The 23,497-nt window shown below is 47.3% G+C and overlaps 1 protein-coding gene across 1 annotated transcript in view; it reads left to right on the forward strand.

Moving 5' to 3' along the window:
• Positions 1–23,497, forward strand: part of bspry (B-box and SPRY domain containing) — a 45,679-nt gene that overhangs the window by 4,877 nt on the left and 17,305 nt on the right. The window contains exon 2 of the mRNA XM_059994356.1: positions 23,387–23,485. Within this exon, the coding sequence (XP_059850339.1) occupies positions 23,387–23,485 (99 nt within the window). The remainder of the gene's footprint in view (positions 1–23,386; positions 23,486–23,497) is intronic.

Genomic DNA, 23,497 nt, shown 5'->3' on the forward strand with positions numbered 1-23,497 from the left:
CCCATGTACACGTTGCTGATCTTCAAACGTGGAGCGCAGAGCGGAGGCCTAGACTCTGTCTGACCTCTAACTCCCACACATCCCTGTCCCTAAACCCTAACTTGACCCCTAACTCTCCCCTGTGTCCCCAAAACCATTGCTATGAACCAAAAAGAAACCAAGTCTGAGCCATGGCCTTGACAGAGACAGCAGCTTGGCGCCATCTTGACTGAAAGTCACCATTACTCCTGTGTGAGCCTAGATATAGAGCTTTGTGGATTTTCTTTCACTACAAAGGGTGGATTGCTGCTGAGAATGATTGTGGGTTTTAGTGTCCCAGTCAGAGGAAGGAAGTAATATTCTATTATAATCTTGTGCCCCGGGAAAAACTTACTCACAGATGCTCGTATTGTGTTTTGCCAGGATCACTTGGCTCCAGATTCCTTCACAGCCTTGGCCTGAACATAGGCCAAAGAGCTGGATTCTAGAGGTGAGGTCAGAGTGGCATTAAGATAGCATTTGATGGAGCCTGACATCAAGGTACCCTAATGGTGGGTATCAAAGACTCTGGCAGTTAAATTCTTAGCTTGTTCTGGTTGTGGTAATCAGAAGTCAGTCAGTCTTCACTGCCCCAGAATATCACCACTGGAGCGAAAATATAACCTCCACTGGACCCAAGCTACAATCTGTCACGAAATGAGCAAGAATACGCAACTTATACCCTTCACTTTTGTTACGCCCCCCACTCGTGCGACTGGTTACCATAATAAACATGACAAACGCACAATGCAGTTGCTCCTAATGCAGACAGAGAACAAATACATGGCTCCTACATTCCAATCCTCTAATTGATTTTAGCATTTCTAAAATTACAAAACTTATGTTTTTTTACTTGTTTCCCATCTGACTCTTTTTGTTCTTGATTGTTCCCTCATTATTCACGATTTGACTGCTTGACTTTCCCTCTTAGTTATTCATCTGTATTTCACTCCGTAACGTGGTGCTTAGGGCCACTACATTTTGCTCTTACTGCACAGTTTCAGTCATTCATAGAAAAATAATTGTGCACAACGCAGCCTTAAAAATCCCTGACAACAAAATGCACAACAGGATGGCTGCCCAGTATGAATTACTCAGTTAAGCATTACAAACTCTCACAAATTATATTGAGTTGCATGAGTTGGTGCCAGCTGTCATTATTTTAAGTCTGCAATGCTTCTAAAATCTAATTTGTTAAGAGAAGCAAATTTATTTATTTATTATTGAGATCCAATGCAGGAAAGGCCCTTCTGGCTCTTCAAGCCATGTTGCCGAGCAACCCCCAATTTAATCCTAGCCCAATCACAGGATAATTTACAATGACCAATTAACCTACCAACTGGTACATCTTTGGACTGTGGGAGGAAACGGAGAGAATGCACAAACTCCTTACAGGCAGCGGTGGGAATTTTACCTCAGTGCCAACTTCCTTCACTATCCCTATATTTCTTGATTTCCTTAAAATGATTGTTCCATTATTGTCTGTAATTGATATGCTCAGTAGCTAAGCTTCCAAAATCCTCTTTCCTAGAGAATTACAGAGGTTTAGACCTCTGGGTGAAAATGCATCCCAGTCACAGCCCGAGGAAAGGCTTCATTGCATTATTAATCCTGTGGAAAGAGGAGCAGAGTTAACGCTTCGGGTCACAGACCCTTTGTAAGAACCGAAAAGGGAGAAAAGACATTGGTTTTAAGTTGCAAAAGAGAATGGCGGTGGGATAGATAGCACAAAGGGAATACTTGTGATCTCTCTGACAAATATGTCTGACGCCTCTTTCCACTTCCTCATTCGGTCTGTCTCTACTTCTGGAGAAAGATTGTCTACTGATATGTTTAATAAACCTACCAACTCTCAGAGTTATTTTGACTGTACCTCTTCCCACCCTTTCACTTGTAAAAATCCTTTTTCTCAGTTCCCGTGCCTCCACACATCTGTCCTCATCAATGGATTTCCCTTTCTTTACAACTGATGCTGCCCTCACCCGCATCTCTTCCATTTCCCAGACATCCACCCTCATCCCATCTTCCCAGTCCCATGACGGGGACAGGTTTCTCTTGTCTTTACCCACCAGCCCACAAGCTTCCGCATCGGGCACGTCATTCTCCGCAACTTCTGCCACCTTCGATGAGGTCTGACCACTAAACACATCTTTACCTCACCCCCACTGTCCGCTTTCCACGGGGGTCACTCTCTCTGATTCTTCCCACTTATCCCTGCAAACGGTGTATGTGTGATGCACCATCAATAACTCACACTAAGACGTAAGGCGAGATATCGGCTTTTATTGACTGGAAGAAGGAACCAGGAGTGAGTGTCCATCATACAATGTCCTGGAGACTGAGGCCGAGCGTCAGGCCTCAGATCGCCTTTATACAGGGGCCTGTGGGAGGAGCCACAGGAGCAGTCAGCAGGGGGCGTGTCCAGACAGGCACATAGTTCACCACATTCACCCCCCCTTTGTTTGAAAGAGTCCCCATGTGGCGAAGTTTCTTACAAGTCAAGCCTATCAGGTGGTCGAATCTGTCGCTGCGATCTACGTAGCACCGGCTGTGATCGCATAGGTGCCGGCAACATTGGTGATTGCACAGGGGACGGAGGTTGCGCTTGTTCTTGCCCACTAGGCGCCGGTGATCCCTCATGCATGTGCGAGGCGCCTGGTATAAATGCGTACGAAACGCCCGGTATACAAGTGTCGTGAGGAGTCTGTGTAGGGCCTGGTGTGTACGGTGTCACCTCTGGTGCAGGGTTCATAGTTACCGGAGAGCCTTCAGGGTAGTGGTCTGCTGCACCTACGGGTGCCAGGTCGCGGATGGAGACCGTGTCCTCCCGCCCATCAGGTAAGACCACGTAAGCATACTGGGGGTTCGCATGTAGAAGGTGAACCCTCTCTACCAGCGGGGAGTATTTATTGCTCCTCACATGTTTCCGGAGCAGCACTGGCCCTGGGGACGTCAGCCAAACTGGTAGGGTGGTCCCAGTGACAGACTTCCTGGGAAAAGAGAATAGGCGTTCGTGAGGGGTGGCTTTGGTGGACGTACATAACAGAGAGCGGATAGAGTGCAGTGCTTCAGGGAGGACCTCCTGCCATCGAGAGACCGGCAACCCCTTTGACTTAAGGGCTAAAAGTGTGGCCTTCCACACTGTGGCATTCTCCCGCTCCACCTGGCCATTACCCCGGGGATTATAACTCGTGGTCCGACTGGTAGCAATGCCCCTAGCTAGCAAATACTGGCGCAGCTCCTCACTCATAAAGGAGGACCCTCTATCACTTCCTGCGCGTCCCTTTCGGTGTCACGAATGGTGTCTCTGTCTTCCAGAGGGAAATGGGCCGGATGGTGGACCAGTACCAACTGCAGGCCACATTTCCCTATCTGGATAACATCACCATCTGTGGTCACGACAGGCCAGATCACGACGCCAACCTCCAACGATTTCTCCAAGTGGCCGCAGCTCTGAACCTTACTTATAACAGGGACAAGTGTGTGTTTGGAACCACCCGCCTTGCTATACTTGGGTATGTCGTAGAAAACGGGGTTATTGGCCCTGATCCCGAACGTATGCGCCCCCTGTTAGAACTCCCTCTTCCCACCACTCTCAAGGCCCTCAGACGGTGCCTGGGTTTTTTTTCCTATTACGCCCAATGGGTCCCCCATTACGCAGACAAGGCACGCCCCCTGGTCAAGTCTACCTCGTTTCCCCTCTCTGCTGAGGCCCGAGCGGCCTTCAGCTGCATTAAAGCGGACATTGCCAAAGCTACGATGCATGCAGTGGACGAGACCGCTCCCTTCCAAGTGGAGTGTGACGCCTCCGATTTCGCTCTGGCTGCTACCCTCAATCAGGAAGGCAGACCAGTAGCATTCTTTTCTCGCACCCTCCAAGGCTCCGAAATTCGGCACTCTGCGGTGGAGAAAGAAGCCCAGGCCATAGTGGAGGCTATTAGGCACTGGAGGCACTATCTTGCTGGCAAAAGGTTCATCTTGCTGACCGACCAGCGCTCGGTTGCGTTCCTGTTCAGCAACCAACAGCGGGGCAAAATCAAAAATGATAAGATTTTGCGATGGAGGATAGAACTCTCCACCTACACCTATGATATCCTGTACCGGCCTGGCAGACTCAATGAGCCCCCTGATGCTCTATCCCGGGGAACATGTGCTAGCACACAGCTCGACCAGCTGTACACCCTTCATGCACAACTTTGCCATCCGGGGGTCACCCGATTTTACCATTTTGTGAAAGCTCGGAACCTGCCATACTCCCTGGAGGACATCAGGACGATGACCAGGGACTGCCAAATTTGCGCTGAGTGCAAACCGCACTTCTGCCGTCCTGACACGGCACAACTTGTCAAGGCCACCCGCCCTTTTGAACGACTGAGTGTTGACTTTAAGGGCCCCCTTCCCTCCACTGACCGCAATGTCTATTTTCTCAGTGTTATCGACGAGTACTCACGGTTCCCCTTTGCCATCCCCTGCCCCGACACCACTGCCACGTCCGTCATAAAAGCCCTGCGCCAGCTCTTCACTCTGTTCGGGTATCCCTGCTACAATAAAATTGATGCACCATCAATAACTCACACTGAGACGTAAGGCGAGATATCGGCTTTTATTGACTGGAAGAAGGAACCAGGAGTGAGTGTCTATCATACAATGTCCTGGAGACTGAGGCCGAGCGTCAGGCCTCAGATCGCCTTTATACAGGGGCCTGTGGGAGGAGCCACAGGAGCAGTCAGCAGGAATCGTGTCCAGACAGGCACATAGTTCACCACAATGTGCTACACCTGCCCATTCACCTCCTCCCCCACCACCATTCAGGGCCCAAGCAGTCCTTCTGATGTTCCTGGTGCGGCCCCCTCTACATCGGTGAGACCTGATGTAGAATGACAGACTGCATTGTCGAGCACCATCGCTCTATCTGCAATAGGCATACTTACCTGGTTGCCAACCATTTTATGTGCACTCCCCATGAGAAAATAGTTAATATACTTGTTATGCTTGCTGCAAAAGGCGGGATTCTGTTGTGGCTACCCATTTAATTTGACTTCCAATTCCTATCCTGACGTGTAAGTCCAAGGCCTCCTCTGCCGTGATGAAGCCACTCTCAGGTTGGCGGAGTAACACCTCATATTCTGTTTTGCTGGCCTTCAATCTGACGACATGAACATCGACATCTCTAAGATCCAGTAATTTCCCCCGCTCTCCTTTTTCTCTTTCTTTTCTCTTCTCACCTGTCTATCAACTCACTCTCTTGTCCCTGCTTCTCTTTCTCCCATGGTCCTCTCTCTTCTCCTATCAGTTCGTTCTTCTTCTGCCTTTTACCTTCTCCACCTACCACCCTCCAGCCTCTCACTTCATCCCCACTCCCCCATACATGCACAGAAAAACTGTGTTGTCCGATATCGCCAATTTTGACATTTCGTAGGGAACTTGTACACTTGAACGAGATCACTTAGCTATGGAGAAATACGGCCAGTTTACATTCACTTCTCATTGGACACTAAACATATCCAGGAGAGGCACCACTTCACCTGCGAGTCTGCTGAGGTCGTCTATTGTGTCCGGTGCTCCTGATATGGCCTCCTCTACATTGTGAGACCTGTTGTAAATTTGGGGCAGCTTCATCAAGCACTTCTACTCCATCTTCCAAAAGTGGAACTTCCCGGTGGCCAAACATTTTAATTCCAATTCCCATTCCTGTTTCGACATGTCAGTCCATGGCCTCCTATTGTGCCACGATGAGGCCACCCTCAGGGTGGAGGAGCAACACCTCATATTCCATCTGGGTAGCCTCCAACTTGCTGGCATGAATATCAATTTCTCCTTCTGGTTTAAAAAAATTCCCTCCCCTTCCCTTCTTCTTCTACTCCCCACTCTAGCCTTTACCTCTTCTCACCAGCCTATCACTTCCCCCAGTGACCCTCCTCCTTCCCTTTCTCCTACAGTCCATTCTCCTGTCCTACCAGATTCCTCCTTCTCCAGCCTGTGACCTTTCCCACCCACCTGACTTCACGTGTCACCTTCCAGCGATCCTCCTTCCCCTCCCCCCACTTTTCTTATTCTGGCATCTTCCCCTTTCCTTTCCAGTCCCGCAGAAGGGTCTCGGCCCAAAACATCGACTGTTTATTAATTTCCATAGATGCCACCCAACCTGCTGAATTCCTCCAGCATTTTGTGTGTGTTACTCTTTGGACAATAGCCAAGCAATCAATCAGGTGAATCTTTATTGTGTTTCTTCGATTACAAAGATATATATCCTTCATAAGATGAGATTGGCATCTTCCAGGTGAATTAGGAAAAAGAAATCTGCAGATGCTAGAAATCTGAATTATAAGGTCATTGAACTGAAATATTTAAAGCTTTCCCCCCCTCCATGACACATGTCTGATCCCTTGAATATTCCCTGCATTTATGTTTTTATTTCACAATATTCCGTATGCAGCCTGGCCGGGAATCAATCGAGCAGGAAATCTTTGCTCTTGTACTCAAGTCCTCTTGCTATCAGAGTCAGGTTTATTATCACCAGCAGATGTTGCGAAACTCATTGTTTTTGGAGCAGCAGTATGGGGTTAGACATTAAAAGTTGTAAAAATAAATAAATTGTGCCGAAGGGGAATAACTAAGCAGTGTTCCTGGTTTCACGGACCGTTCAGAAATCTGACGGTGCAGGGGAAGAAGTTGTTCCAAAAATGTTGAGTGTGGGTCTTCAGGCTCCTGCACCCCCTCCCTGATGGTTGTAGCAAGAAGAGGGCATGTCCCAGGTGGTGAGGGTCTTTAATGATGAATGCTGCCTTCTTGAGGTGGCACCACCTCATGAGGATGTCCTCAGTGGTGGGGAGGGTTGTGCCCATGATGGAACTGGTTAAATCTCTGCAACCTCTTGCAGTCCTCTGCACCGGAGCCTCAAAGTTCAAAAGTTCAAAATAAATTTATTATCAAAGTGTATAAATATATATGTATGAGTGTACAGTTGAAGTCAGAAGTTTACATACACCTTAGCCAAATACATTTAAACTCAGTTTTTCACAATTCCTGACATTTAATCCTAGAAAACATTCCCTGTCTTAGGTCAGTTAGGATCATTACTTTATTTTAAGAATGTGAAATGTCAGAATAATAGTAGAGAGAATGATTATTTCAGCTTTTATTTCTTTCATCACTTTCCCAGTGGGTTAGAAGTTTACATACACTTTGATAGTATTTGGTAGCATTGCCTTTAAATGGTTTAACTTGGGTCAAACCTTTTGGGTAGCCTTCCAAAAGCTTCTCACAATAAGTTGCTGGAATTTTGTTCCATTCCTCCAGACAGAACTGGTGTAACTGAGTCAGGTTTGTAGGCCTCCTTGCTCGCACACGCTTTTTCAGTTCTGCCCACAAATTTTCTATCGGATTGAGGTCAGGGCTTTGTGATGTCCACTTCAATACCTTGACTTTGTAGTCCTTAAGCAACTTTGCCACAACTTTGGAGGTATGCTTGGGATCATTGTCCATTTGGAAGTCCAATTTGCGACTGAGCTTTAACTTCCTGGCTGATGTCTTGAGATGTTGCTTCAATATATCCACATAATTTTCCTTCCTCGTGATACCATCTATTTTATGAAGTGCACCAGTCCCTCCTGCAGCAAAGCACCCCCACAACATGACGCTGCCACCCCCATGCTTCACGGTTGTGATGGTGTTCTTCGGCTTGCAAGCCTCACCCTTTTTCCTCCAAACGTAACAATGGTCATTATGGACAAACAGTTCAATTTTTGTTTCATCAGACCAGAGGACATTTCTCCAGAAAGTAAGATCTTTGTCCCCATGTGCACTTGCAAGCTGCAGTCTGGCTTTTTTATGGCGGTTTTGGAGCAGTGGCTTCTTCCTTGCTGAGCAGCCTTTCAGGTTATGTTGATACAGGACTGGTTTTACTGTGGATATAGATACTTGTCTACCTGTTTCCTCCAGCATCTTCACAAGGTCCTTTGCTGTTGTTCTGGGATTGATTTGCACTTTTCGCGCCAAAATACATTCATCTCCAGGAGACAGAATGCATGTCCTTTCTGAGCGGTATGACGGCTGCGTGGTCCCATGGTGTTAATACTTGTGTACTATTGCTTGTACAGATGAACGTGGTACCTTCAGGTGTATGGAAATTGGTCCTAAGGATGATCCAGACTTGGCATCATTTTCTGACCTCAATCCGATAGAACATTTGTGGGCAGAACTGAAAAAGCATGTATGAGCAAGGAGGCCCACAAACCTGACTCAGTGAGTGAAGTAATCCTCTCGGGTTCAAGAGCTTGATGGTTGAGAGGTGATAGCTGTTCTGGAACCTGATGTTGTGGGACTTGAGGCTCCTGTACCTCCTTCCTGATGGCAACAGCAGAAGAGAGCATGGCCTGGATGGTGGGCAGCCTTGATGATGGATGCTGCTTTCCTACAACATCGCTCTTTGTAGATGTGCTCAGTGTTGGGAAGGGCTTTACTCATGATGGACTGGGCTGTATCCACTACTTTTGGTAGGCCTATCTGCTCAAGGGCATTGGTGCTTCCATACTGGGCCGTGATGCAACTAGTCAGTATTCTCTCCACCGTGCATCTGGAGAAGTTTATCAGTTTTAGGTGTTAGGCGGAATATTCACAAGCTTCTAGGGAATTAGAGGCCCTGCCATGCTTTCTTTATAATGACACTTATGTGCCGAGCAGATCCTCTGAAATGATAACACCGAGGAACTTAGAGTTGCTGAACCTGCCCTGATGGGGACTGGTTCTTCAGGAGACCAGAGGTGGAGACACTTAGCAACTTTAAATTCCTTGCTGTTCTCATTTCAGCGAGCCTCCAGTTTCCTCTTCCTGTAGTCAATAATCAGCTCTTTTTTGCTGATGTTGAATGAGAGGTTGTTGTTGTGGCCCACCAATCAGCCAGATTTTCAGTCTCCCTCCTATCTGCTGATTCATCACTATCTTTGATTCGGCCTTCAACAGCGGTGTTGTCAGAAAACTTAAATATGGAATTGGAACTGTCCTTTGCTTCCCCGTCATAAATATAAAGCCACTAGGCTTGTGGTGGTGTACCTGTGCTGGTGGTGATTGTGGAGGAGATGTTGTTGCTAATTCAAACTGACTGGGGTCTGTAGGTGAGGAAATCAAGGGTCCAGTTGCACAAGGAGGTATTGAGGCCTAGGTTTTGGAGCTTGTTAATTAGTTTTGAGGGAATGATAGTATTGACTGCTGAACTGCCTCTGGTGGACTGTGTCCTTTCCAAGGCGCAAGCCTGGGCGGGAAGGTTTGAAGAACCAGCTGTTGCCCATGCAGCGGGTTCCCCCTCTCCACGTCACTGATGTAGTCCCAAGGAAGGGCAAGTGCCGATACAGCTTGGCACCAGTCTCATCGCAGAGGTTACCAGAATGAAGTTGTAAACAACATCGAACTGCCTTAGAGACCCTGGCTCCAGATTTCTTCCTCGGGGTTTACTCCCAAAGCCTTTCCCATGGGTGGGTATGGCCGCAAGATAGCGGAGGTTTAAAATCAGAGTTTTCCTTCTCCTAGGCAAGTTGCTGTCCAAGGCTGAAAAGCCCCAGCTGCCGGATGCAGCTGGTTTTGAGGTTTTGAGCCCCATTACCACCCCTGGCACCTTAGGAACCAGGGGTTGTGATGGTAGGTGAATTGGAACAGATCCAAGTTGCACCTCGGGCAGGAGTTGATATGTTTCATGACCATCCTCTCAAGACACTTCATCACTCTGAATGTGAGTGCTATTGGACAAGAGTCACTGTGGCAGGTTACCACGTTCTTCTTGGGCACCGGTATAAATGAAGCATGGTTGAAGCGGATGGGTACCTCAGACTGCTGAAGGGAGAAGTCAAAGGTCTCAGTTGATTAGCACAGGTTTTCGGTATTCGGCCAGGTGTACTGTCTGAGCCGGATGCTTTCTGTGAGTCCATCCTCCCGAACAATGCTGTTACACCATCTCATACTAGACTGTGATGTATCCATTTGGGGGCTCTCCACTGTACATCTGTAAAGAGTCTTTAATGACATACCAAATGACTTACCGAATGATGTAGAGTCACTGGCAAGTCTTCTTTGTGATTGTGTCAATGTGTTGGGCCTGGGATAAATCCTCTGAGATGTTGACCCCTGTGGTGAACTATGTGCCTGTCTGGACACACCCCCTGCTGACTGCTCCTGTGGCTCCTCCCACAGGCCCCTGTATAAAGGCGATCTGAGGCCTGACGCTCGGCCTCAGTCTCCAGGACATAGTATGATAGACACTCACTCCTGGTTCCTTCTTCCAGTCAATAAAAGCCGATATCTCGCCTTACGTCTCAGTGTGAGTTATTGATGGTGCATCAACCCCCAGGGACTTGAAGCTTTTCACCTTTTCCATCACTGACACCTCAGGGAGGACTGGCGTGCGTTCTCCTGAATTATCCTTCCTGAAGTCCATAATCAGTTCCTTGGTCTCGCTGATGTTGAGTGCGAAGTGGTTGTTGCGGCACCTGCCTCCTTGTTGCCATCTGAGATTCTGCCAAAAACACTGATGTCATCAGTGAGTTTATAGACAATGTTTGAATTGTGCCCAGCCACACAGTCGCAAGGGTAGACACGGTAAAGCAGTGAGCCAGGCACACATCCTAGATTTGTGCCTATCAAGGCTGGTGGTGCCCCAGGCCACTGAGTCATTGGCAGGTTCTGGGATTGGAGTTTCACATGGGCAGGAGGCCTGCTTCTAGACCTGGAACTGATTCCAAAGATCCAAAATCCGCACATCATTGGGCTCATCTGTATCTGTTAAGGACAACCTCAAACTCTCTCTAAGATTTGTCAAACATTTCTTTTATAAATCCTTGTTTACTAGTCCTATAATTTATTTTCCAAGTGCCAGTTTACTACTTCCTTAATGACAGATTTTTAAAAAATTTTCACCCTACCACATGGCCAGTTGTTCCTATTTCAGCTCTTCATAATTAAGAAGCTATGTTGTTGTCCAGCTAATGCCCATTGCCTGAGTATCAGATCATACTCTCAGCAAGTTACAGTGGAGTAGATTTGAGGTGATGGATCTGATCTGCACGAATTATGAACAACAGTGTCTCCGTTGGATACCAGATCTCACAGTGAGCCACATTGAGAACGTCTTGCTCAGCTTTCAGTGGTCAATAGTTTGCAGAATGTGTGGTTTAGCTGTTGCTAATTGATGATATGCAATGAACTGTTAACCCACAATGGAGTATAATTCAAGAAAGTTAATTATGGGTGGACATAAGAGTGTAAAGTTACCACATCTGTACATGGGAAGTTTAGAACCAGAATCAGGTTTATTCCCCACTGTAATGTAACTTGTTATTTTGCATGAGCAATACAGTGTAAGAGATAAAAATTGCTATAAGTCACAAGGATAAATAAACAGTACAGAAATGAATAAGGTTGCTATAGTTGCCATATGAATTAGTTGCCATCGTTTCACCATTCAATTGGCTATTGAGCAGGCAAGCTTGAGGTTGTCAACCTTGTGCAGGCACTAAAAGTCACATGAGTTGAATTTGTTGAGGAAGTGTACTCATGCAATGTGTTTGAATCATTATCACATTAACAGTGATATTCAGCAGTTCACTGTGCTTGTGTGCAGCCTCGCTGCTACCGGAGAGCAGGAAATTGGAAGCAGATTTATTCAGCTGACAGGCAGAGTAAAACATTTTCTCTCCAGAACTTCTCCCATCCACAGTCAACCTGGAGGTTTCACATTGATTCACATTGCTTGCACCCACTGTGTTCCTTATCTTAATGAAGCTTTCTCCTTACAGTCTGCTCTGTCTGGAACTTCTCAGTCATTTGCCCTGGCTTCAAAATTACTCAGCAAACATTAGAAACAGAGGGAGGCAAAGAATTATTTACTCCCTGGTTCTGTGCTTCTCAGTTAATAAACCACTATGTAATACAGTCACTGGTCTGTTTACAAGGCCACTGGAACAATGCATAATTGTCATGTGGTGTAAGCAGGTGATCACTGATGTGAAGCCCAGTTTTCAACTTCAAAAGAAGTAAAAATTGAGAGAGTTGTAAACAGCCTTATCAATCTTTTTTTCTGATTCTGTTGGCCAAATTCCAAATCTGCCTCCTTAAACAGCAAACCTTTATATCCAAAATATTCACTTGTTGTGGAACATGCAAAAAAACAAATATTTCAGAATTATCTCTGAAGACTCTGTCCCATCCAGAGCCAGCGTGGAGGGAGGCAGTTTATTCAGCTGCTGACTTCCATTGTGTTCCTGATCATTATCAAGCCTTCTCCATACAGATTATAGTGGTAAGCAAGTAGTCTTCAGTATCATTTAGGAAACTGAGTAACCAGCTCTAATTGGTTAACAAAATAAGATAATAAAGCTGAAATCAGGTGAATTAAGTATTCTGGGATAGACTCTATTCCCTGAAATGAATGTGTGTGTGACCTTAGAGGCAATGTTGTCAGCCTGGTGCCAGGCTTGAGGACGTCCCCTTGGCGTTTAGAGTGGGGTTGTAGTCCAGTGATACAGAAAGGACAGCTTCAGTCCAAATTAAAAAGCAGCAGTCAGTGGATGACTTTCTGAAATCAGCTACAAATTGAATTCAGGTCAAAGTTTGATGTAAATTTGTGAACATTTTCAAAGTTCAAAGCAAGCCAGTGAGAGTTGGACTGGCTGGGTCAAGGATTGGCGTGAAAGAAATGCTGTTCAGATGGGCCTAACTTGAAATGAGCTTTGACCAGTGACCGGCGGGATTGAGTAGCTAGCTCTGTAGAGAAGGTTTTAAAGCAGATGGAGATGGCTGTAGTCCCTGCGAGGGAAAATTTAGAAAGGTTAAATGAATGGATAAAGTGACAGTGCGGGGTATCCAAGTGGGTAATAGTAACCAGAGTACACCAACAAGGGACAGAATGTGCAAATATGAGCATATACCTGGAATTAGGACAGATGGTAGAGAGGCACATGTGAATACATACAACATTCACTTCAAGATACATGAATTAATGGAGCAAACGGAACTAAATGGGTGACAGATGTTGTTAAGACCACAGGCAAAGCCAGCAATCAAGGTGTTGAGCAGCTACTCATATTACAATGCAAAAAGTATTATAGGAAAGGAAGATGAGCTCAGAGCATGGATCAACACATAGAATTATGATAGTGTGGCCATTGCTGAGACATGGTTTCAGGAGGGGCTGGACTGACAGCTCGATATTCTGGAGTCCTGTTGTTTTAGACGTGATAGAGTTGGAGGGATTAAAGGGGGAGGAGTGGTGGTACCAGTCAGGGAATATGTCACACCAGTGCTCAGTCAGGACAGACCGGAAAACTCGTCCAGTGAGGCTTCAGATTCCGATTCAGTTTATTGTCATTTAGAAACCACAAATACAATGCCGTTAAAAAATGAGACAATGTTCCTCCAGAATGATATCACGAAAAAGCACAAAACAGACCACACAAGAAACACCACGTAACGTTTGGCAATCCCCAATCCAGAGTCCGGAGAGGTTGCTGTGTATCGATATCGCACTACAGTCTTAGCACGTTCCCCGGAAAGGAACTACAAACCCATCAGACAAACCTAAAGCTACAAGACCTACACAAAACCACATAGTTACGTATAGTTATAGTTAACATATAGTTTCAACAGTGCAGACAATACCATAATTGATAAAAGACTAACTGACAAAGACCACATAATTATTACACATAGTTTCAACAGTGCAAAGCAATACCGTAATCTGATAAAGAGCAGTCCATGCACGGTTTAAAAGAGAGTCTCAAAGTCCCAACGGCCCATCATCTCACGCAAATGGTAGAAGGAAGAAAAACTCTTCCTGCCATAAGAAAGATATAACCACATTAATGGGATCATGTTATAGTCCCTCCCGCACCCCCCACCACCCCCACCACCAACAATCTGCGGGATTTAGAGGAACAAATTTGTAGAGGGATTGCAGACTTTTGCAAGAAACATAAGGTTGTGATAGTAGGTGATTTTAACTCTCCACATATTGACTGGGGCTCTTATACTGTAAAAGGACTAGATGGGGTAGAGTGTGTCAAATGTGTTCAGGGAAGTTTCCTTAATCAGTACATAGAAGTCCCAATGAGAGATCGTGCAATACTTATCTGCTATTAGAGAATGAGATGGGGCTGGTCACAGTTCCTGTAGGGGATCACTTTTAGTGATCATAATATCATTAGTTTCGAGGTAATTATGGAAGAGGATAGGCCTGGTCCTCAGGTTGAAATTCTAAATTGGAGAAAGGCCAATTTTGATGGTATCAGAAAGGATTTGGCAAATGTGGATGGCACAGGCTGTTGTCTGGCGAAGGTGTACTTGGTAAGTAGAAAGCCTTCAGGTGGAATAATGGCAGATGGAATTTAATGCAGACAAGCGAGAGGAGTTGCTATTTAGGAGGACCAAGGGTAGGTTTTACATAGTGAACGGTAGGGCACTGATGAGTGCAAAAGTTTTATGCAACGGGAATGTGGTTATTGATGGTTAAGGGTCTTTTAGGAAACAGTGATCATCAGCTGGTAGAACTACATTCTGTATAAAAATTGAAAATGGTTCAGTGCAGTCTGAAATCAGAGTCTGAAATGTAAATAAAGCAAAAAGAGCAGAAGATGCCAATGGTAGATTTGGAAACTATATTAATAGGGTATGGCAGCAAACAAGAAATGGCTAACATTTGAAGAAATAATGCAGAGTCCGGAAGTCATGTATTTCTCCTTAAAATAACAACACAGAGCAAAGTGGTCCACCTTTGTAATCAAGAGGGAGTTTTAGATCAAGCAGACAGACTTAGAACTGCCAAAAAATGCAGTAAACTTGGGACTGAGAAAATTCCAGGATAGTGCAAGGGAGAGCTGAAGCACTGATAAGGAAAGGCCAAATAGGATATGGGAGTAACCTAGTGAGAACAAACTGTGGAAATTTCTGTACGTATGTGAAAAGATAACTGGGTTCCTCAAAGTAGTAGAAATATTGAGGAGTAAAGCAATGATAGAGAAATTAAACAAATATTCAAAGCTCAAAGAAAATTTATTATCAAAGTACTGATTATCAAGTACCTTGAGATTAATTTTCTCCCAGGTATTTGCAGGAAAAAATATAGGATACAATATAATTTTATGAAAAACTATACATTAACAGCCAAAGACTGACAAGCAACCAAGTAAAAGAAGAGAAATTGTGTAAATAAACAATAATACTGATAACATGAGTCAGTAGGTTGTAGAATCAGTTCAGAGGAGTGTTGAATGAAGTTATCCATTCTGGACCAGGGTCTTGAACCTGGTGCAACGTTATCCAAGGGTTTTGTATCTCCTGCCTAATGGTGGTGGTACCCAAGGCTTCAGTGCCTCGTGTCTGATGGCATTAGTGAGAAGAGGGCATGGCCTGGCTAGCAGCCCTGGTGATGGATGCTGCTTTCTTGTGGTAGCGCTCCACATAAACGTAATACTTCACTGAAGAAAATACACAGTCACGCTGAAAGCTCAATAAGGTGTGAGGACCCACTGTCCAGAATAGGTGACAGTGGGGAAATGGGTTGTCCTCTTCCAGCATTCCACAGATTATAGAATGATTCCCATAAACTGGAACCATTGTATAAGAAGAGGTTGAGGCCCCACACCAATCCCTGTTATACATCAATCCTAACATCTAGCCAACCAGACAAAGACCCATTGATGCCTTTTCTCAGTTTTCCATTGGCTTGCCAATCATCTGTATTCACCAGTATGTATCTTACAATCCGTGACCTTATACTTTCTCCAATAATCTCACATGCCTTTTGGTAATCTGAGTATATTTCCCTTTTATTTATAGTACATTATTTTTATGTCCTGATGGACTACTATTATACAAAAGAGCTGGCATTCAAAAACTCAACTGTTCCAGAAATCTTGCATCATACTCTGGCTGATTAGAACTTCACAACTAAACACTTCCCTTATGGCAGCAATAAATTTAGCTCCTTTCCACGGTTACTCTGTGAGATTCCATCTTCTGTAGAGTCATGAGTCCCTCTGCTGGAATTGATGCCCATCATTCACTCACACACAGACTGGGCTGAATTGCTGAGAACGGGACAACTACCAGAACTGTGGTCATCGATAAATGGAGTCAGCACCCTCCAACCCTGTTCTCCTTCGCTGCTCGTCTGGCACGAACGTGAAGGAAGTTCATAAGTTGAAGGAGGACCGCTGAAGGATGATCTGATAGGTGGATTCAGAGTTTTAATCACATTGAAAATGATCGATGATCGATGAACTTGCAGGATAGATCAATACAAAAGACTGTGGCGACCCATTTCCTGTCACATCCGAACCGGCTCACAATTAGATAGCCTACGGGGGTTTGCGAGCACAGAGCTTTGGAGCCTCTGCGCCATGGGGGGCAGGTTGAGGGAGGCTTAAAAGTGAGGCTGAGGATTTCAAATAAAGTTTTTTTTCCTTCGACTGCAGTTATCGACTCCGTGTCGTAATTTTAGCGTTGCGTGTAGCACACCGCTACAATTGGTGACCCCGACGGTCCAAACGATTTTTGGACCAGAAATGACCGACGCCGCCTCTGTTCATGCGGTTTCGTTGAAACTGCCAGGTTTCTGGACACAGCGACCGAACCTATGGTTCCAGCAAGCCGAAGCCCAATTCCACGTTTGCCAGATCACCTCAGAAGACACCCGCTACTACTACGTGGTGAGCTCCCTCGACCAGGACACAGCGGCCCAGGTCGCGGAGTTCGTACAGTCGCCCCCGGCGGACGGCAAGTACATGGAATTCAAAGCCCTGCTCCTCAGGACTTTCGGACTCTCACGGTGCGAGCGGGCTGCCCGTTTACTGCACCTGGATGGCTTGGGAGACAGACCTCCATCGGCTTTAATGAATGAGATGTTGTCTCTGGCCGACGGACACACACCCTGCCTCATGTTTGAGCAGGCATTCCTGGAGCAGCTGCCCGAGGACATACGCCTGCTGCTGTCCGACACGGATTTCAGTGACCCCCGGAAGGTGGCAGCCTGGGCGGACTTGCTGTGGAACGCCAAAAAGGTGAGCGGGGCGTCCATCGCACAGATCTCCCAGCCACGCTCCCAGCAGCAAACCAGTCCAGGCCCGGCCGCAGAGCCCGCCAACCCCCGGCCCAACGAACACTGGTGCTTCTACCACCAGCGGTGGGGCGCAGAAGCCCGCCGTTGTCGCCCGCCCTGCAAGTTCCCGGGAAACGCCAGGGCCAGCCGCCGCTGATGGCTATGGCGGCTGGCCATCGGGATAGCCTCCTGTATGTGTGGGATAGAAGGTCGGGACGCCGGTTTTTGGTCGATACTGGTGCCGAGATCAGCGTTTTACCTCCGACGAGTTACGACACCCGCAGCAGGGCACCGGGTCCCCCCCTGAGGGCTGTGAACGGCAGCACAGTAAGGACCTATGGCACCCGTCAGGTGCAGCTACAGTTCGGCTCCAGCCAGTTCACGTGGGACTTTACACTGGCCGCCGTAGCCCAACCGCTTCTGGGTGCGGATTTTTTGCGGGCTCACAGCCTACTGGTCGACCTGCCCAGGAAGAGACTGGTACACGCCGAGACCTTTTAGACGTTCTCCCTGGGTGCAGCCCAGTTGCCAGCCCCTCACCTCGGCTCCATCACACTGTCCGACAACGACTTCACCAGGGTCCTGGCGGATTTTCCATCAGTTCTGGCACCGCAGTTCACAGTGGCCATGCCCCGACACGGCATACAGCACCACATCCTGACCCAGGGACCACCCCTCCACGCCCGCGCTCGGCGGCTTCCCCCGGACAAGCTCCGACTGGCGAAGGAGGGGTTCCAGAGGATGGAGGAATTGGGGATCATCCGGCGGTCCGACAGCCCATGGGCCTCCCCCCTGCACATGGTGCCCAAAGCGACAGGAGGCTGGAGACCGTGCAGCGACTACCGCAGGCTGAATGAGGCTATCACACCGGACCGCTACCCTGTGCCGCACATTCAGGACTTTGCAGCAAACCTGCACGGCGCACGGATCTTCTCTGAGGTAGACCTCGTCTGATGGTACCATCAAATCCCGATGCATCCTGACGACGTCCCCAAAACAGCTCTCATCACCCCGTTTGGCCTTTTTGAGTTCCTCCGCATGCCGTTCGGCCTGAAGAATGCCGCACAGACGTTCCAGCGGTTAATGGACGCGGTGGGACGGGACCTGGACTTCGTGTTCATCTATTTGGATGACATCCTCATAGCCAGCAGCAGTCATCAGGAGCATCTGTCCCACCTCCGTCAACTCTGCGCCCGACTGAGTGAGTACGGTCTTACAATCAACCCCGCCAAATGCCAGTTCGGACTCGATACCATTGACTTCCTGGGCCACAGGATTACTAAAGACAGGGCAACCCCTCTGCCCGCTAAGGTAGATGCGGTCCGCCACTTCCCCCGACCCACCACGATCAAAGGCCTTCAGGAATTCGTAGGTATGGTCAATTTCTACCACCGCTTCCTCCCTTCAGCTGCCTGGATCATGCGCCCCCTGTTTGCCCTGATGTCGGGTCCGAGCAAGGACATTACCTGGGACGAGGAGTCCGCCGCCGCTTTCGTTCAAACGAAGGAAGCTTTGGCGAACGCCGCAATGCTAGTACATCCCAGAATGGACGCCCCTACCGCCCTCACAGTGGACGCATCTAACACGGCAGTCGGTGGGGTGCTGGAGCAACTCATCGCAGGTTGCTGGCAACCCCTGGCATTTTTCAGCAAACACCTGCGGCCACACGAGCTCAAGTACAGTGCTTTCAACCGGGAACTGTTGGTGCTCTACCTGGCAATCCGGCATTTCAGGTACTTCCTAGAACGGGGGTCGGCAACCCACGGCTCCGGAGCCACATGTGGCTCTTTTACCTCTGTGCTGCGGCTCCCTGTTGCTTTGGGAAATAATTGGTCAATATTTAATTAAAATGTATTTTATGTTAGTTTGTTAGTTTTTGAAATGTAATTCTAAATTTGAAGATTATGGTGATCTTGTACAATCTAAATAAGACGTTGTGGCGACCCATTTCCTGACACATCCGAACCGGCTCACAATTAGCCAGCGTTCAGGCTAAGGGAGATAGCCTGCGGGGGTTTGTGAGTACGTGTCTTTTGCAGCATCCGTGCCCATGGGGGGCGGGTTGAGGGAGGCTTAAAAGCAAGGCTGTTTAGTTTGAATAAAGCTATCTTTGACTGCAGTTTACTGACTGCGTGTAGCACACCGCTACAACGTGTTTTTATCGCTGGCTGTCCAAAGGGGAGGTGCTGAAAAGCTTTGTCGCGTGTCTGGAAGAAGTGAAAACTTTCCTGGGCAGCAAAGGGCTCACCTTTCCTGAGCTGGAACAGCCAGAGTGGCTGGAAAAGCTACACTTCATGGTAGACATGACAGCGCACCTGAACACGCTGAACACAGCTCTTCAGGGGTAAGGACGTACAGCCCTGCACATGTTGGAGGATGTTTTGGCATTCGAGCGCAAGTTGACAGTGCTTGCCAGAGATTTACAGAAAGGCACATTGTCTCACTTCCCCAATTTGAGAGAGTTCAAACAAGGTCACGACATGATAAATTTGGAGTATTTACATTCTGCAATCATCGCAATGCAAACATCGTTTGGGAAACGCTTCTGTGAGTTCAGAGAGGAAAAAAACACATTATCCTTCCCGGTCACTCCCCTAAGCATCGATCCATCCCTACTGAATACGACTGCATTGGCAGGTGTGAGTCAACCTGACCAAGTATGATAAATATTTTAATTGCCTATTATTTTACGTATATTCATATGTTTTCATTGTTCAGTGAAATAGTCCTTTTATTTTTCAGGTTGACAGCTGGCTGATGTTATTTTTGGTTTGCTGCTGGCGGCAAATTTAAGTTTGGCGTTTTTCATAAATACAAGAAGGACTCAAATAGACATTGAGTATTTTACTTAAAAGTAACCTTAAACCCAACGTCTTTTTTTCGGAGTTCAAAATGTTTTTGTTGCATGCAGAAATGTAATTTCGTTTTCTCTGCAGGAGTTCATCAATTTCATAAATGCAACACATTATAGTTTGTTTATACATAGCATAAAGGCAAAACAAAACGTTGTATGCAGTGTTATTTCATTTTAAATGTCAAACGGGTTTTGCGGCTCCCAGTGTTTTCTTTTCTGTGGGAAACGGGTCCAAGTGGCTCTTTCAGTGGTAAAGGTTGCTGACCCCTGTCCTAGAAGGTTGGCCCTTCACCGCGTTCACGGACCACAAACTGCTTACCTTTGCGTTTACAAAAGCGTCCGACCCCTGGTCGTCCCGCCAGCAACGCCACCTGTCCTACATCTCTGAATACACGACGGATGTCCGGCACGTCTCGGGTAAGGACAATGTCGTGGCGGATGCGCTCTCTCACCCTACCGTTCATGCCCTTTCCCAACGGGTAGACTTTGAGGCACTGGCAGAGGCGCAGCAGGTGGATGAGGAGATTCCAAGTTACAGAACCGCAGTCTCCGGTTTGTAGCTCCAGGACCTCCCCGTAGGCCCGGGTGAGAGGACCCTACTCTGTGACGTCGCCACCGGCCAGCCACGTCCCGTCGTCCCGACAGCCTAGCGGCGCCGTGTTTTCGACTCCATTCATAACTTGGCGCATCCCTCCATCCGGACAACTGGCCAGATGGTTTCCAGCAGGTTCGTTTGGCACGGACTCTGCAAACAGGTCAGTGAATGGGCCAAAACGTGCATGCACTGCCAGACGGCCAAGGTGCAGCGGCACACCAAAGCCCCACCGCAGCAGTTCCATCCTGCCCACCAGCGTTTCAACCACATTCATGTGGATATCGTGGGCCCCCTGCCAGTGTCGCGCGGAGTGCGGCACCTCCTGACTATCGTGGACCTGTTCACAAGATGGCCAGAGGCGGTCCCGCTCACCGACACCACCTCCGAATCTTGCGCCCGAGCCCTGATCGCCACCTGGATATCTCGCTTTGGTGTACCAGCCCACATTACCTCCGACAGAGGCGCCCAGTTCACCTCCAGCCTGTGGTCAGCTATGGCCAGCCTTTTGGGGACTCAGCTGCAGCACTCACAGTCGAACGGGCTAGTGGAGCGTTTCCACCGTCACCTGAAGTCGGCCCTCATGGCCCGCCTGCGAAGAGCCAACTGGGCGGACGAGCTTCCCTGGGTCCTACTCGGCATCCGCACAGCGCCCAAGGACGACCTGCACGCCTCGTCGGCCGAGTTGGTATACGGCGCGCCCCTGGTCGTCCCCGGGGAGTTCCTACCAGCCCCACGGGGGCAAGAGGAAGATTCCGCAGCAGTCCTGGGCAGACTATGTGAGAAGCTCGGTAACCTGGCCCCCATACCCACTTCACAGCACAGGCGGAACCTGACCTGCGTACCCAAAGACCTGCAGAACTGTAAGTTTGTGTTTGTACGAAGGGGCGGGCATCGGCCACCACTGCAGCGGCCATACGAGGGGCCGTTTATGGTGCTCCGGAACAACGGGTCCACGTTCGTGCTGGACATTGGGGGGAAAGAGGAGGTTTTCACTGTGGACCGCCTCAAACCGGCCCATGTGGACCTGGCACAACCGGCCGAGTTTCCGGCACCTCGGCGCAGAGGCCGACCTCCCAAGCAGGTTCTGGCCCAGACTGTGGACATTGGGGGGTGTATCACCGGTTCTGGGGGGGGTGGTTATGTGGCGACCCATTTCCTGGCACATCCGAACCGACTCACAATTAGATAGCCTACGGGGGTTTGCGAGCACAGAGCTTTGGAGCCTCTGCGCCACGGGGGGCAGGTTGAGGGAGGCTTAAAAGTGAGGCTGAGGATTTCGAATAAAGTTTTTTTTCCTTCGACTGCAGTTACCGACTCCGTGTCGTAATTTTAGCGCTGCATGTAGCACACCGCTACAAGATCATGGATAGCCGATTACCATCAATTTCCCCACCTAAGGTTCAAGGGAAACTTCTTTACCTAGAGAATGCAAAACTCTCTACTACGTGGGGTGACAGTGTTATGATGATGATTGAGGCAACCAATTGCTTGTGTTTCCATTTCTCGCCTTAGGGAATCCAGGTTACTTAATTAATTAGCTGTAACTTTTACATTCACACCTGTATCTCTGTGTTATTTGTTCAGGCATCTGAATTACTTGCACAATAATCTAACCATTATATCACCTTTCTTTCATATAATGTAACTAATTCTAAAAATGGTGGGAGATCTTAAAAAGATATACAAAGTTATCAGGGGCATAGAGAAGGTAAGTGCAGGTAGGCTTCTGCCACTGAGGGGGGGGGGAACAATAGAAATAGATGCCATGGGTTAAGGGTGAAAGGTGAAATATGGAAGGGGAACTTGAGGAGGAACGATTTCAGTCAGAGGGGGGAATAAGTGTGGAACAAACTGCCAGTGGAAGTGGCGGATGCAGTTTTAATTGCAACATTTGCACAAATACCCTCTGATTGCTCTTTTTGGCACCTTGGGTGAAGTTGACATGCATTTGAGTCCAACTAAACGTTGAACATTATCTTTTGCATCTCTTTTGTCTAGACATTTAGTTCTCCTTAGGTGGAGAGATGTTGCCCCACCCACTAATGCTCAATGGCTGAAAGATATTATGTCCGCTTAGACCTTGAAAAGATTCATTATTCACCTCTTAATTTGGACTTAAAGTTTCATAAGGTGTGGGGACCTCTTCTTGAATATTTAGATTAACGGTTTATTTTTTTGTACTACAATCCCTTACTTTCAGCTTTTTTTTCTGGTTAAGTTTGACATTTTTTGTTGTGAAATAGATTATAGTTTAGGTAGGAGGCATTTTTTTGCGTATTTACAGCTCTGTGCTGATGAAAGCTCTGATTAACTTTTCTTTACATTGTAATAGTTGGCTTGGAGTTTTGTAGTGGGAGGGTGGGGAGGACACCAACTTTATATGATTTAATTTTGGGTGCCTTTTTTGTATTGTTATATTAGACATGTTTGTTTAGCACTGTATAGATCTCCATTTTGTTGGTGTTTTTTTTCTGTTGTAGTGTAGAAACACAAAAAAATTAATAAAAAATCATTTGCACAAATAAGTAGATGGGAGGGGTATGGATGGCTATGACCCCTGCAGGTAGATAGAATTGGGCAGAAAAATAGACCAGCCCTGACTAGATGGGCTGAAGGGCCTGTTTCTATCCTATAGTGCTTATGACTATGACTCCATGAGGGAAGTAACACTTAAGCTACTGTTGAGCAAAATTAGCTATCTCTTACCATTCCATGAATTTAAAGGATATGTGTTGAATTAAATCTTGTGGGTTAAACACCTTTTCAGTATGACTCGGTGAATAACTGTTTTATTTTCCCTTTCCTTTACTTCCACAAACCCCCCTTCCCTTGGCCACAGAATAAGGTGGTTGATGTTTGTGAAAAATTGCAGCTGAAAATAGCCTCTGTGCAGAGGTTCATGGCAGAGACTTTGAACAGTAAAGACCATCGCGTTAAAGTGAGTATCTTT

This window comes from Hypanus sabinus, chromosome 18 (assembly GCF_030144855.1).
Source record: "Hypanus sabinus isolate sHypSab1 chromosome 18, sHypSab1.hap1, whole genome shotgun sequence".
Classification (NCBI taxonomy): Eukaryota; Metazoa; Chordata; class Chondrichthyes; order Myliobatiformes; family Dasyatidae; genus Hypanus; species Hypanus sabinus.